This window comes from Rhinopithecus roxellana, chromosome 13, assembly GCF_007565055.1.
Source record: "Rhinopithecus roxellana isolate Shanxi Qingling chromosome 13, ASM756505v1, whole genome shotgun sequence".
Taxonomy (NCBI): Eukaryota; Metazoa; Chordata; class Mammalia; order Primates; family Cercopithecidae; genus Rhinopithecus; species Rhinopithecus roxellana.
In genome coordinates this window covers 6,942,099-6,957,407 of record NC_044561.1, presented here as the reverse complement: position 1 = coordinate 6,957,407, position 15,309 = coordinate 6,942,099, and the positions used below count along the sequence as shown (strand labels likewise).

The following is a 15,309-nucleotide window of genomic DNA, read 5'->3' as shown; positions in this document are numbered from 1 at the left end:
TTTGTGCTGCCGGAGAGGAATCTGAAGTTAAAACGACTTAACAGCTTAAAAGTTTACTTTGACTTATGAAGGCACCCTTTCTCCCCAGCGTGTTTGAAACGTGCCAGTTTGCTGCCAGCTGGGCACCGGCACTCCGACCTGAATGAAGATGGCAGCCCCGAGGTGGTTGACAGTGACTCTGGGACATTAACCTCCTGGCTGCGGGGCTGGGGGTTCTGAAACGCGATCTCCGCAGCTGTAGTTACAATTGTTTTAGGTCGCATTGACCTGGCCTGTTTACGACTCTTAACAACAGTCTTAAAAAGTCCAGTGACATCTGTTGAGAGTTTAATTGTGAGTGTAAAAAAAAAAAAAAAAAAAAAAATCATTAAAGGAAGAGCCAAGAGATCAATTTTCTTGCTGTTTAAACAACACGGAGGCGATCAGGCGGCGGGGGAATGTTGCGACGCGACTAATTTAATCTCCCAAGTCTCGGCGCTGGTATGGACAGGAGGGGTGGAAGAATTTAAATAAAATAGCAGAGGGAGGCGGAAGAGCGGGGAAAGGAGGGAGCCCAGAACCAGACAGAAGAGAAATGGAAACACGGACTCGCAGCCTCCCAGCGGAAAGTGTCCTGAACTCGGCGTTACACGGCGCAGGGGGTGAGGGCACTGCGTCCCCCGGGATGGACCTGGGGACAGAGAGAAAGACCCCGCGGCCGCCCCTCTCCGAGCGCCGGGCCCGAGCGGCCCCCGGAGCCGCCGAGCGTGCATCTCTGTCCGCCGCCACTTTTGTTCTCCGCTGGGGGCTCCGGGCCGCGGCGGGGCGGCAGTGCGCAGGCGCGGGCGGGGCGGGGGCGGAGCGCAGCGGGCGGAGGGTCCCGGCACCGCCCCCCGCCGCCCCGGCCCGCTCCATCCGGGCACTGCCGAATTAGCATCGTGCCGAGGCACAACTTTGCCGAGACCCAGCGAGATCCAGGCGCGCGCGCTGGAGGAAATATAGTCCCTGCCGGCTGGAGGCTCGCGCGGGAGGCGGCGGCGGCTGGGCGGGCGCGCGCGGGGCTGCGCGGGGCTCCCGGCGCCGGGGGGCCATGCGCCGGGCCGCGCCGGCAGCCCGGGGACCCGGCGCAACTTGCCGGGCAGCCTGAGGAGTTGGGGCAGCCGCGGGCTCGGCGCCGCGGCGCCCGGAAGCCTTTCTTCCCCCTCGCCAGCCCCCTTCCCTTTCGGCCGTGGGGGAGGGGGCTCGTGTCCCCCCCCACCGAGCCCGGAGGCAGCGTCCGCCCGCGCCCGTTCTGGCTCCCGCGAAGCCGCGCAACTTCCCGGGAGCCCGGGCCAAAGTGAGCGCAAAGTGCTGCCCAAGTTGCCGGGATGGAGCTGCAGAGCCGGCCCGAGGCGCTTGCCGTGGAACTCGCGCGCCACCAGGTAGGTGGCCGGGGGCCGGGCTCCGGGCCTGGGACTGTGTTGTGGGGCCAGGGGGTTGGGGGACCCGAGCCCATCGTCCTCTCTTCCCGGTCTCGGGATCTTCCAGGCTGGAGTTTGCCCCGGGGCGGGGGGCGAGGGAGTGAGCACACGTGCAGACCCCCTTCTGGGCTCCCCTTCGCCCGCCCCCTGCGCTGTCCTGCACGGTTTGGGGGATCGAGGGCGCGTGGGACCCAAGCCTGGCGTCTTCTCTTAAGCGATGTAGGGTCTGCATGACTGGGAGGGTGCCTGGACGGGGCCCCTTCGTGAGCCGGCCCAGGGGAGGGGAGTGCAAACAGCCCCCCTTCCGTCCTCCCCTCGGGCCCCGCGCCCGGGGCGAACCTGCCGGGTGGGCGTAAGTAGTTTTGGCGATCGCTGCTGGCGAGTGGCGGCGTGGCGGCCGGAGCCTGAGCGGGGCTCGGCGTGCGCGTGTGTGTGTTGGGGAGATTAGGACGCGACTTGAATATTTATGAGCTTTGCTCGACACGGACTCGCCGTGTTTACTTGGCTCTTTGTTCCTCCCCCCTCCCCCGGCACACACTCACACTCACTCGCACACGCACCCCGGCCTGCAAACTTGCACGGCTCGGGGCGCGCCGCCGGGTGGCCTCGGCCCCCGCCCCGCCCCGCGAGGTGCCCCGATGAGGCGGCAGCCACAGGTAAGCGGCCCCGCGCGGCACTGCCTGGCCGCCGCGCGTGCGGGACGCGGCCCGGGAAACTTGGGGTACGCTGCGGCCGGGCCCGCTCGCGGGGCTCCGGGCGGGGGGTACCGCGGCCCGCGGGGCTGGGGCGCACCTGACCCCGGGCGGCCGGCTTGAGCCCGCTCCTCCGTGTTTCCGCAGAACGGCGACCTCAAGAAGCAGCTCCACGAAAGGCAGCCGCGGATCGCCGCGCTCAGCGACAAACAAGTAAGCGAGGGGATCGCGGCCCCCCCGGGATGGGGCGGGAGGGTAGCCGGGCACTTTGGCGGCACCCTAAAAAGTGCCAGCCTGGGCGCCGCACGCTCAGACTCCCAGAGGGGTCTGCCTCCAGTTCTCAAAGTTCCCCACCCCTCCCCTTTCCTGGAAAGAAAGAGTCGGGTTCTCTGAGGCGGCGGGGAGAGCCGGCCCGGCGGGGGCCGAAGAGAGGAGCTCACTTAAAAGGCGGCGCGCGGCCCGGCGTCCATTTTGAGGTGGTGGACATGTTTTTGGAACGCGGCGATTTCTCCCGGCTCGGAGTCCCCCGCTTTGCGCTGAGGCGGCTGTGGGGGCGGAGGGGGGCGGCCGTGGGGGCCTGGACACCAAACTCCTTGGAAGCGATTTCTGGGTTCCGTGGCAAACCTCGTTTTGAAATCGTTTTCTCGAGGCTCCCCCCGACCTTGCACTTCCCCAGCTTCACTTTTTATTCTTGGAACCTGACGCCAGCTCCCGGGGAACAAAAGAAAGGCGCCCCCGGGACCCCTCAGTTCTGCTCCAACTTTGGGCTCTGGGCGTTAGGTGTAGTTGGGGACACCTGAGAAGCTCCCCCGCGGCGGGGGCGCGGCCGCCCACCCCCCTCCCGGCCCCCACCGGGGAGGAAAAGTTGTCCATTGTGACTTAGTTGCGCTGAGCTCAGCGCTCGGGGTTTCAGTACCACGAACAGATGCCGCCGCCGGAGCCCGGCCGGCCGCGCGCCCCCGCCCCCTGGCTCCCGCCCCTCCCCCGCTGCCCCTCCCCCGCCGCGCCCCCTCCCCGCACTCGCACGCCCGCCCCTTGCCCGCGCAGCCCGGAGCCGAGAACTTTGAGCGGCGCAGCCAATGGCGCGCTGGGGGCACCGCGCTGGCGGGGATGGGGGCGGTGGCGCCCCTCCCTCCGCTGCCCCCTCCCTCCCTCCCTCCTTCTCTCCGCGCGCCCCGCCCCCGTCCGCGCCGCGCCCCCGGCCATCGATCGTGCTTCCTTCGGAATGCCGGCCGCAGCCGCCTGCGCCAAACTTGGACAGCTCTGGGCCCGCCCCCGCGCGCCCCCGCCCGGGCCGCCCCATCGGACGCCCCCTCCCCCGAGGGATTTTCTGTCGTAGGGGAGCGAAGTGGAAGAGGTTGGAGCGGCTGTCGGTGACCCTGGCGAAGGAGAATTCGGAGGCCGGGCGTTCGTGTCGAGTCTTTAAAGTTAAAAAGTGATGGGAGGGGGCGTGCGCGAGTGACGGGGGGGCCCGGGCTTGCTGAAAGGAAGATGGCAGTGCCGCGGGCCGGCGCCTGTTCTGGGCCGCCGGGCTGGACGGGAGGCTTGGGACGAATGCACTAACCCCTTTCTGTCGGTGCCGCGGCCCCCCCGCACCCGGCCGCGCGCCCCCGTCCGGGAGTGGAAGCTTCCATTCCCGCCGGAGGGGGGGGCCCGGCGCGCGGCCCCGGCGAAGTCGTGGAGTTGGCGGGGGGAGGGGACCCAGGCCCGGCATTACCATTTTGATTGCTTTGATGCCATTTTTGGAGGGGGAGGGGTCGGAAGACCCTTTTCCGCAGAGCACAAAGCTGTTTAATCACTGTGTAGAATCAAATCAGATACTTTCTTTAAAAAAAAAAAAAAAATCCGCCGCCAGATCTGGTCCAGTGTGATAGCTGAGGGTTACTAAGCCCTTTTTTCACTGGCTAAAACGGCAAGTTGTTGACTCCGAGTAGAAGATTTAGAAGAGAGAGAGAAAAAAATCCAGTAAATCCAGTAACCTAGGAGCTTTTATTGGAACAATGTCTCTATGTTTCTGCGTGGCAGTAGTTTAACTATTTGGAATGACTCTTCTGAGCTTGGGTTTGATCATTTCTTCTGTATTGTAGGAACTATTTCAAGGCTGTTTAAATTTTTATGATGATAGTAAATGAGTCCCTATTTATTATCTGTCATGCCGGAGTTTAGATAAGCCGAAAGAAACATTCGAAAATCCTGTTTGAAGGTTGCAGCAGCTTCGGGAAGGAGCTCTCCGACTCCGGGCTGCCTTTGCCTTTAAATTTGAACTCAGGGAAGGAGGCTTGCTTGCGAACTGACCTCCATCTTTTTGTGTATGTGAGTGTGTGTTTAAAAAGAAAGAAAACAAGGAAAACTTTTGTTCTCCGGCCTTTTAGAAATGTTTCCCTTTTAAATGACTAAAAATAACATCGGGTAAGCAGCCAGGATTTGGCTGGCCATTGGAACTTGTGTCTGTAACTGCAAAGGTGTTGTTTTTCCATTTTCCTTTGTGGCATTTTATATAACAAGGGCTCATAAAAGAGGGAGGGGAGGGGGCTGCAGCCGTGGTTCAGCATGCTAATAAAGCCGCCTTGTCTTTCCCGGGCTCTGCGTTGAAATCTTTCAGAGATCACCTATGAAATGAGTTGGGTAGACTTAACATTTACTCCCCTCTCCCTCTCCTTGGGAGAGTTTGGTGGTGATTGGCAGCTAAGCTGGGGAATAGTCGATGAACAAGCGCTTTGGAGGTGACTCTAGGCTGAACTAGGGTTTTGAAGAGGCTCTGCTTGGTCGCCCCAGAATCTGCCCAGAAGGGCCGAAATGGGGGAGTGGAGATGAAGAGGCAAGTGTGTCACAGTTTGTTTATTTAACTCAACAGAAAATTGAAGGCAGAATTCTTTGAGAGAGTTGCTTAGGGAAACGCTCATACTGTCTCCACCTCCAGAGACGTTTTCTGTGCTGGAACATCGGATACAAAGGTTAAGTTTCAATTAAAAGTGCACATGTGGATGATGAACTAGATAGTAAAATGAACAGATGACCCCATTATCCTGGTCTGTTAGCAGTACACCAGCAGCGGAATCCTGTCTTTCAGGGCCCAACATCAATTTCTCATTGATGCCCTTAGCACGACGTTTTTCTCAGTTACTTTAAGAAACATGGACAAGTGCGTAAAGGTGTTCAGAGGACTCATAGTGGTAGCTTATTGGTCAGAGTAGATAAATACAAATTTTCTGTGTAACTGTCTAGTTTTTGTCCTACCATTGGGGGACTAGGGAATAAACAGGAAGTGAGTTTTCATGGGACCTTGCTATTTGAAAATGAAGTTCATATTTTCCACTAAAAAAAAAAAATGAGGCATAGGATAGTTGTTGAGAGCTGATGAGTTGTGGCCCGGCCCAGGCCAGCTAAGCTGCCTTCCCAGGTGTGGCTGCACCTCGCTGCTGAGCTGTGATTCGGATAGCAGAGGTCCCTCTTTAACAAGATACTATGTGTGAAGACTCCATTAGCTGCTCCAATGGTTTATGCCATGAGTTTGTAGCACATGCAGAGAGGCAGTAACATTTTTATCTAAATTGTCAAGCAACAAGCCCTTCTGTGTAAATAACAGACCCAGCGTAAATACTGGGTGGGTGGGGGTCCCCTCTTTGGAGTTCCGAGTGCAGCATGTAGATACCACGTGTGAGCTGGCATCTCCAGACCTGAACTTAATGCAGGTTCAGCTTTACAGTGGGATTGGAAAGAGCCTTCTGTTTGAACCGCAGTCCATGCTGCTCTGGTGTCACGAGAAAGACCCCGGAGGTGAGCTTGGGACCATGTGCACTGTACCAAAAGTCCATGGAGTTGATGAACTCTGGGTTCTGAGGGGCTGTCCCCGAGTGCAGTGGTAAAAATACGTTGTCTTGAAAGGTGTCGTGTGTGCGCCCAGCGCTGAGATGTGTCTTCATGATTTACCAGCTGTGTCCAGCACTGGGGATTCCACCTGAGAAGCAGCCACCGAACGAAGCTGGGGGGTTATCCACAGCCCCGCCCCACACTGTTTGCAGTCCTTTGGTACCAGGACTTTGTGTTTTCCAAACTCTCCTCCCAAGCTTACTCTCCTCCAGAAAGGTGCATTTTAATCTCTCTGACATAAAGTGCCAGTTCTCATTGTTGAAACAGTATCATTATACATTGCAGAAAAAAATCAGTGCAACTCCAAAAGCTCCACACTTCATACTGCCAGGGGAAGATTGTGGGAATGGAACAGCAAGGCCAAGCCTGATTTTACCCCTGGTTAGCCTGGCTACCACCTGTGTGGCCTTCATCCCCCACCTCTCACACCCGCACCGCACCCCCTCCAGCCCCAACACACAGCTGGAGTTTCCTGGATCCCTCCATCCCTTCGTCGCCCTGGGCCCACCCACTGCCATCTCTTACCTGGAAGATAGTGATAGCCCCTTCACTGCATCTACTTAACAACAGTAACAAAACCGCTTTATTGAGATATACTTTCCATACACTCTTCACCTATTTGAAGTGTGCCATTCAGTGGTTTTTAGTACATTCACAGATCTGTACAGCCTTCACTACCATCCATTTTAGAATATTTTTATCGCCTACCAAAGAAACCCCTTGGCTGTCACTTCCCTTCTCCCCTTTCCCCCTTCCCCAGCTTTAAGCAACCACTAATCTACTCTGTCTCTAGAGTTGCCTGTTCTAGGCTTTCATGTGAATGGAGTCATACTACGTATGTGTGTATATATATGTATGTGTGTGTGTATATAAAATGACTATATAGTATGATTATGCTATGTATATAGTATGATTCCACTTATATGAAATAGATACATTTAAATCTTTTCGTGACTGGCCTGTTGCACTTAATGATTCAGGCTTCATGCAAGTTGTAGCACATATCAGTATTTCACTAGCTTTTATGTCAGGACTTACCGCCATGTAGAGAGAACTCATCTTGTCCAACCGTTCATCCACGAGTGGACGTTTGGCTTGTTTCCACCTTTTCCTGTTGTGAGTGGCGTGCTGTGTCTACTCTTTTGCCTATCGTGAGTGGCATGCTGCATCTACTCTGGGCCCTTCGAGTACATTCTTCCCCAGAGTCAGTGTCTTAGAATGTGAATGAGGTCACAGTGCTCCCTGGCTCACAACCTTACGGTGGCTTCCCCTTGCTCTTGGGATGAAACCTAGGGGCCTGCAGAGCCACAGGGATGGCCCTACCCACCTGCTCTGCCTCTGCCCCAGAAGCTCCGCCTCGCTCCTGTGGGGCAGCTACAGACACCTGGAGTGCTTTCCTGCCTCTGGGGCATTCTTAGCTTTGCTTGTGTAGATCTCCCTAGATCAGCTCCTGTGCTAGACTGTAAGCTGCCTGAGGGGTGCCTGCTGGGCTCCCTTCTGCCTATTCTCAGGGCAGTGATGGTGTGAAGATAGGCAATGATTTGTTAACTGTCCTAGGGGAGCCCCTAACCTGCAGTAGGCCTGGAGCAAAGGGAAGATTTTGAAATCGTGTGTGTTGAAATGAGTGGACCCAGAGATAAATGAAACAAGCTCTCTGCCCTTGTAAACCTGACAAAAGAGTGAGGTGTGGAGAACAGTTTCAAGGAACTTCTGGAAAAGGGCTGTGAAAATCATGCTCCGGGAACACCTGCATCATTGCTGGCCTGGAAACTGAGGACAGCTTCCAGAAGGGGGTTGCCTGGGAGATGTGTCCATAAGGCCTCCTGGGGAGTGGACGGGCAGGGATGGCAGCCAAGCTTGTCAAGGCAAAATGGCCCCAGAGAAACCCACAGTGGGAGGTAAGGACCCTACTGAGTTTTCTGGCAGTAAAACCATGAATGAGGAGGAGAGAGAGGGCAGAGAAGGCCAGCTGGGGCAGTGTAAGGAGGGTGTCACATGCGGGGACAGAGGGCCTAGAGTTGATACCGTAGCCTTTTGCTGTGCCCAGTGGCTTCTAGGGCACGAGGCAGGAAGGTGTGTGTAGGAGTGCAGGGGTGCTGAGGGCAGGTCAGAAGGGAGGAGCGCGAAGGATGCCTGGGCTCCCCAAGTGCATGAGATACTTAGGTGTTTGTCACCTGCGTGGGGAGCCTCTTGACAGGCCCCATTGTTGTGGGAAGCACGAGATTGGTGCTGGACCCAAAGCCCTGGGTGACCTATACATAAACCTGGCCTGTGAGGGTGGGGGTTCCAGGTGACCCTCCCCCAGACTTCACCAGAGGTTCTTAGAGCCAAAGAATTAGTGGGGAACACTTCTGGAAGCCCCAGAAGGCAACTGAGTGGGTAACTCTGCTCGGTTGAAGAAGAGTGTGTGTGTGTGTGTGGTGTGTGTGTATGTACATAAATGCAATTTATAATTACATGTTTACCAGTTACATTTTTATTTCTATTGATTTAATTTTCTTGGCCACATGTATATAATGACAAATATTTATGTATTGATATATGTCAATACAACATTATACATATAAAGCCTGTGTAATGTGTATAAAATAGTTACCATTTTGTCTGTTACCAAAATGAGAGGAAGGACTTGTTTTTGAAGTCAGGAAAATAATTACCATTCTGCTGAAGTAAATTTTACTAAGGAAGGTGGTGATCAGCATTCTGTCATTTTGGTGACATTTAGGAGATAAAGAAGAATTCTGCTTTTTAAAGATTTTTATTAGAAAAGCAACACATGCTCATCGGGAAATGGCAGTGTAAGTTTGAATATCGTAAAATGCAGGTCTCACTTCTTCCTGCCCCACTGTATCCTTGGGCAAGAGCCGCGGCCTCAAGGTGTGCCCATCAGAGGTGTCGGCAGATGCGTCTATGATGTTGGATAAACACTTTCTCACACAAGTCCATGCACCAGGCATCACTATTCCGAGACCTACTTTTCACACCAGACATAGTATTGTGGACGTCTCTTGGGAACAGCTCAGGTTAATTCCACGAATACTAAAGGAGTTTCCACCAGAAATAACTGGGGATATGGAAGTGGTGGTGGAGGGATATGTTGTGAGTGACGGTGACATCTCACTCTATAAGGCTCTACACTTGCCGAGGGCTTTCACTTGATGTCTGCTCACAGCCCACAGCTGTTTTCACATGCAGTTGGGGAGGCAGGTGCGTCCATAGTCACCTCTCGAGGCTCAGTGAGATATCTGTGTGAGGTGTCTGGCCACCAGGCTCACCCAGGGGGCAGATGGGACGATGTGCTGTGCTGGGGGGTGTGGGGACAGCTCCAGGGAGGTGACATGTGCACTGGTAGAGAAAGTGGTGGCAGATTGCACACTCGCTGCCATGGCTGGCTGTGGCACTGTCTTCAGTGCGCCTTCTCCGTCCTCCTTGATAGACGTCTTTTTATTTGATTGTCAGGATAATCCTGGGACTTGGGTTGGACTGGGCTGGTGAATCTTCAGGATGGATCAGAGGAGGGCAGCTTTCCGAGGTTGAGCCGCTTGGGACTGCCGTGAATGGAATTGTCAACTCTGCCCCCTAGCCGGGGTGCCTCCGTGTCAGTCCCCTGCTCGTCTCCAGCTGGTCTCCCATGGTGTAGGGTATAAGGTGATGTAGCCAGAAGAGCAAAGGCCTCAAAGTCAGCATATGGGTTCACGGCCCAGCTTCCTGCATCTCAGCTGAGAACCTTGGGCAAGCCATTCTGCCTCTCTGAGCAAGCTCCGTTTGCCAGCTGTGAAGTGGGGATGGGAATAAGACCCACTCACCCAGGTGATTGAGATGAAATCAGCAGATATGAAAGTGCATTTAGATGCAACGTGAAGGTGTTAAATGTAGGTCTGTTCCTAGAGATGAGGGTTGATTTGAACCACAGGAACCACCCCCTGCCCCGCCCGGGCTCTGACCTGGGCCCTTTTGTCTTGTTACGTGTCGCCATTGGAGGCGATCTTTCCGTGCGAGGGTGCCATGTTGCTTGTTGCCCCCGTAAAGGTTGACGATCACTATGCTGACTCTGCCGCCTGCATCAGCCACTCCAAAGAGTCCGCTTTGATATCTTAGAATCTTAAAACACCTGCTGTCGGAACTGGACAACTGATTTCAATTAACTTTGAATTTTTTCAATGAGATGACTCTGATAATAACTTTGGTAGTCCCATGATGCCTCATTAGAGCTGCTGGCTATGATGATTAGTCTTGTGATTTAGCAAGTTTTTCTTCCAATGCCTTTGTCTCTTCAGGAACCGAATCATGGGCGGTGTCTTTGATTTCACTTGTGTGAGCAGTGAACACACGAGGCTGCTACTCGCCCCCATCTGCGGACACACCGCTGATCCTGAGGGCGCCACGCTTCTTCTTCAGCAGCTGAGGCGCTTGTGTGGGGCAGCATCTTGGGGAGGCTCTGGTCACCTCTAGGGGGTTAAGGAGCTTTGAGGGTGTCCGGTGGCCCAGCTTTGGAGGCTCTGCCCCCAGAATATCCTCCCGAGTGCTGTGTAGAAGGCTTTTAACTGTCTCCGAGAGGCACGTGACAAAGTGGTTTACAGTGCAGGCTTTAAAACTGGACAGACTGGAGTTCCAATCCCAGCTCCATCCTTTGCCGGCTCTTCCGCCTGGGGCAGGCTTTGCTGCTTTGGAGGCTCTGGTTCCGTAGTTATAAAAGGGGATTGATGATAGTTCATGGCCAGCCAGGTAGCAGAGTGCCTGGCGCTCGGTGAGCACTCAAGAAACAATTTCGAGAGGCCACAGGATTAGTGAGGGGTGCATTAAGCTCTGGGCCCACAGGAAGTTCTCACGCAGCGGGACTGAAGACGGGTTCTGACACGTCCTGGCTTTCCTGTGGGGCGCTGGCTCTGAGCAGGTGCCTTCTGGTTCTCTCTGTGGACTGGCTTGGCCCAGAGAGGTTGAGTGCCTTGTTGAGATCACGCAGCTGGTGAGTAGAGAAGCTGTGGTCCAGTTCTGGACCATTGGGTGCCCAGCTTCATGACCTTAACCCCAACACTGGCACGTGTAGGGGGAGAAATGACAGGGTAATGTCACCAATATGAAAAGTGAGGTGTGGACTGTTACTCCAGGGCACACGGTCAGATAAAAATCAGTGGAGTTATGATGTTGGAGACGATCCCCAGCAAGTTAGTAGCCGTCCCGGTGACCGCGAGTGGAACTTTCGTTCCAAAGTAGAAGTCATGGAAGCTTCCTGAGGTCTGGGTCTGGGTCTGGTCTCTGCATCTCCCGGGAGCCTGGCTCTTGGCTTAGCACCAGGGAGTGTGTGGCTGGTCGGGGACTTGGCGAGGATTGCGGATTGTGGGATTGCGGGGTTGCGGGGTTGCGGAGAGGAGTCTGCAGCGCAAAAGCCAAGCCCTTCGGAGCTGGGTGGTTTCCTCCTCCTCCCTCTCACTGGCTCGTGTGCTGCTCTCCTTTTTATTATTATTGATGTTGTTATTTTATACTTTAAGGTGGAGACATCTCATTTTGAAATGGTCTCTGTTCTCTGAAGGAACAGATACGCTTTCTGAAGATTGTTCTGTGTTGTTTTTGGTGGTGACTTCCTGTTCAGTAGTAGCAATCCCAGTGTGAGGAGAAACTGCTGATGCAGCTTTGCTCAGGTTACAGTCCCTGACTGCCAAGAGCGGGCATCCCTTGGCAGCTCTGATGGGCTGTACTATATGGTTTTTTACTTTGGCTTGGCACTTGTGCTGGTCTTCTTAAAATATGGCAGAAAAGAGGGTATCCATGGGAGATTTTTATTTTTTTGCCCAGGGTTGAGTCAAACCCTCATTCTGAAGAGGGATGCGAGGGGCAGGCCGGGCTGGGTCCTGGTCTCAAAGTGGGGGTGTTGCAGCCCCTCTGGCAGCGATGTCCCGGGGACGAATGGGGCGAGCATTGTACGCATTGGGCGCTATTCCTGAGGCGCAGCCAGGAAATGAGTAGAGAGCGCTGTTGTCAGTACTACTGTATTAGCAATAATGGAAGAAACAGAAGGCCAGCAGGACCCCAGAGACATTATTGCTGTTGAAAAGCAGGGAGGCATCTGTGGCTTTTTGTTGATACAGAAACCTCTGAGTTGCTTTTGGTCTTTGGACAGGTGTGCGCAGATCTGGGGTCGGCTCCTGACTTGGGAGTCTGTTGAAATTGAGGGGACGTGCCCCCTGCCGTGGCCTGATGGCTTATGGCTGAAGCTAAAAGCATAGAATGTGAGAACTAAGGGGAGCACCTCGGCCAAGCCCCTCATCTTACCCGAGGGAAACTGAGGCCCCAGTGGGGATTGGGGATTGCACCCAGGAATCAGATTGAGCCCCTGTGACTCCAGGTGTTCTGATCACTGCGCTTCGCCCATGCAAGAAACCTGTTGTGTTTGTTTTCACAGTTAGATTCTCTTCACCAGAGTTTTCTTTCTGAAGCCGCTGGCCCCAGAGGGCAGCCTGTGCGTGAGAGTTGCTGGGTCCTGCACGGATGACCTTATGTGTGGACACCAGGACTGCCAAGAAGGGACCCTCAGGGCACCCAGATGTTTTGAGGACGGTTGCTAGACTCTCCGAGTAGTTGACTTCTGAATTGCCTAAGCAAGAGACAGGCAGCTTTGGCAGGGCACAGTGTGTTCCAGAATGGTCCATGCGATGAAACTTAATCAGATTGGCTGCAGATCTGCAGGTGTGGGTAAGTTTCTTCACCTTCTGTGTCCCTGGAGAATCAGGAGTCCCTGCAGCCGTCACCTAGCCCAAGTTTGCATATTTCTGTTTTCAGAGTCTACATTTGAGGGTAGGGGTCAACTGTGGGCTTGTTAGGGAAGAGATATTCCCCAGAATAGGAAAGGAGCTGAGAGATGGTGATTTGGAAGGGCGGGCCTCTTGAGTGGAGGCAGCGGTTGTGGAGGCAGCAGTTATGCGAAGCGGCAGCAGAGGGGTCTGTTGGGACCTCCCTGAGGGGACAGCCTGCAGGCTGCCCCTGGGTGAATTTGGGGAGAGGCTTTTTACCCCTGGAAAAAGAAAATGGCTGGAATGAGGCAGGAAAGGAGGGGAAGGGAGAGAAAGAGAGGGAGAAGTGTTTCTCTTTGATGTCATTCAGGCGGAAAGCCAATCTGCACATGTAAATGAACTTGAAAATGTAATTAAAAATATATACATATTAGAGACGGTGATCCAGAATTTAATGTGAGATGCAGCTCATAAAGTGACAGGTAGCATTTCCTACAATCAGCGATACTGAGTCTCGGCTGTGATTAATGTGTCTCAGTGGTAATAAATGCACCACAGATAAATGCGGGAATTATTTGTTAAACTCCAGGTTGACAGCCCCATTGAATGCAAAGCTCTGTTTGCCCAAAATGCCCACGCCCATCTCCTGCAGCCAATGCAGGAAGGTCCCCCCAAGAGCCTGGAAGGAGAGGTGACAGAGCAGTTATTGGGGCCATTGTGGACTGAGGCCAGAGCCCTCAAGGTCATTCCAGCCATGGGCATGGGGAAGTCGCAGAAGTGGGCACCTCACGGGAAAGCCGCCAGGAGCCACCTGTGGCTGCCGTCTCCAAGTAGGAGCTGGGACTCGGTGGCCCAGGACCTTCAGCGTAAGGGACTGGAAAGGATGAGGGTAGTGGAGCTGTCTGTGTCTGAAGCCTTTTTGGGTATTCTCCGGGGTGTGACCAGATCATGATGCTCAGCTGGGAGGGCCCTGCACCAGGCTCGTGAGCAGTGGGCAGAATAGGTCCTTGTGGTGCTCACAGAGTTGGCGGGGAGACAGGTGATCAATGAGAAACACAATGCATGACATATATGACATATGGAGTGGGTCGGAAGGTGGCAGGTGTTCTGGTGAAAAGTAGAGCAGAGGAAGGTATGCACATGCGCGTGTGTGTGTATGCGTGTGTGCACACGTCTGTGTATGCTTGTGTGCGTCTGCGTGTATGCACGCGTGTGTGCTTGTGCATGCACGCGTGTGTATCCGTGTGGGTGTGTGTGTGCGTGCATGTGTGCATGCATGTGTATATGTGTGCATGTGTGTATGCATGTGTGTGTGTATAGGACAGTTGGCAGCTTTCGAGAGTGGTCTGGAGGGGATCAGAGAGTCAAATGGGGTGGGGACCGTTCCTCTCAGTGTGATTGACCTCAGCCTTTGAATCACCATCTGCTGAGTGTTTGAGAGGGAGCACCCCTTTCATGGGGCAGAATGTCGACCACAGATTGGAAGTTAGGTGAAGGCTGATTTCTGCCCTCAATCTGCAGGAATTCCCTGATGATAAGAGCTGTCTGGACTAGAACTGGTTGTTTAAGGCCTTCGTCTGCCAAACCATCTCTCAATCAGTGAAGGAGAAGCGGAACCAACCAGCAGTTGTGCGGGGAAGCCTGGCTGATGCTCCCTGACTCTGAGATTCTGTGAATCAGAAATCTTGAGACTCATCAGGGACTCTGTCGCTGTGTAATTACAACCTGAGGCTCCCGACCTTGGCAGGGATGGCAGACACCAAAGCTGTGGGCCGGCGAGTGGTCCTGCCGAGGGCTGAGCATTGAAGAGACCGAGCCCCTCAGCTGGGGGCAGCATGGCCCAGCACCCCCCTGTTGTCATGTGGCATGGGCCCTGTGCCGCCGGCTCCTTGGATTTTTCAAGAGAAGCCAGAAATGAATTGTGATGTTTGGAAGTAGGCAGTGAATTACAGCCTTTCCACATATCCCCGGACAGAAGGGATGCCCCTGCAGATCGAGGTGACCGTCGCCTCTGCGACCATCTTTGAGCCTCTTGCCATGTCCCCTCCGCTGTGTCCTCGACACCTGGCTCCTTCGTCTGCATTGTCTGGGCCCCGGCGGAGGTGGGCAGTCACCCTGACCTCAGGGACAGTCTGTCTTTCCCTTGGGTAGCCCTGTCACGCGGCAGCGGTGGTGGTGGGGGTAGGGGTGTCATCTAGTAATTTCTTCCCTCCCTCATCTCTGTCGCCACTCAATATCTCACGAGGTGCCGACAAACCGAGTGCTGAATGCAGTGACTGAGTCAGACTCAACCCATTGAGATTCTAGAACCTTAGCATCTCAAAATGCAAAGAGTCTGTATTGGTGAGTCATGAGATTCGAGACCTTGGTTCTACAACGATCCAAGCTCCCAAGGTTTAGCGACTCTGCAGTCCCAGAGTGAGCCCCAAACTCCTGGAAGGGAAGGAGCCGATCACACCACCAGAGTGCCTCGGGGCTCCTCAAGGGTGTGTATCTCTCATTTAGATAAGTAAGTGGAACACAAATGCATTTCTGTAAATAGACTCGTCCCCCAGCCCCCCACATGCTCCAGCCCCAGCC

The 15,309-nt window shown here is 54.6% G+C and overlaps 1 protein-coding gene across 2 annotated transcripts in view; it reads left to right on the top strand.

Moving 5' to 3' along the window:
- The first annotated feature begins 1,051 nt into the window (after positions 1-1,051).
- Positions 1,052-15,309, top strand: part of PHF21B (PHD finger protein 21B) — a 133,808-nt gene continuing 119,550 nt past the window's right edge. Inside the window, exons 1-2 of one of the 2 annotated variants that reach the window (XM_030913873.1) lie at positions 1,052-1,400; positions 2,279-2,344. In XM_030913873.1, coding sequence (XP_030769733.1) covers positions 1,347-1,400; positions 2,279-2,344 — 120 coding nt within the window. In that variant the 5' untranslated portion in view covers positions 1,052-1,346. Of the gene's footprint in view, positions 1,401-1,914; positions 2,096-2,278; positions 2,345-15,309 lie in introns of those variants that run through there. The other variant, XM_030913874.1, reaches the window with a different exon arrangement.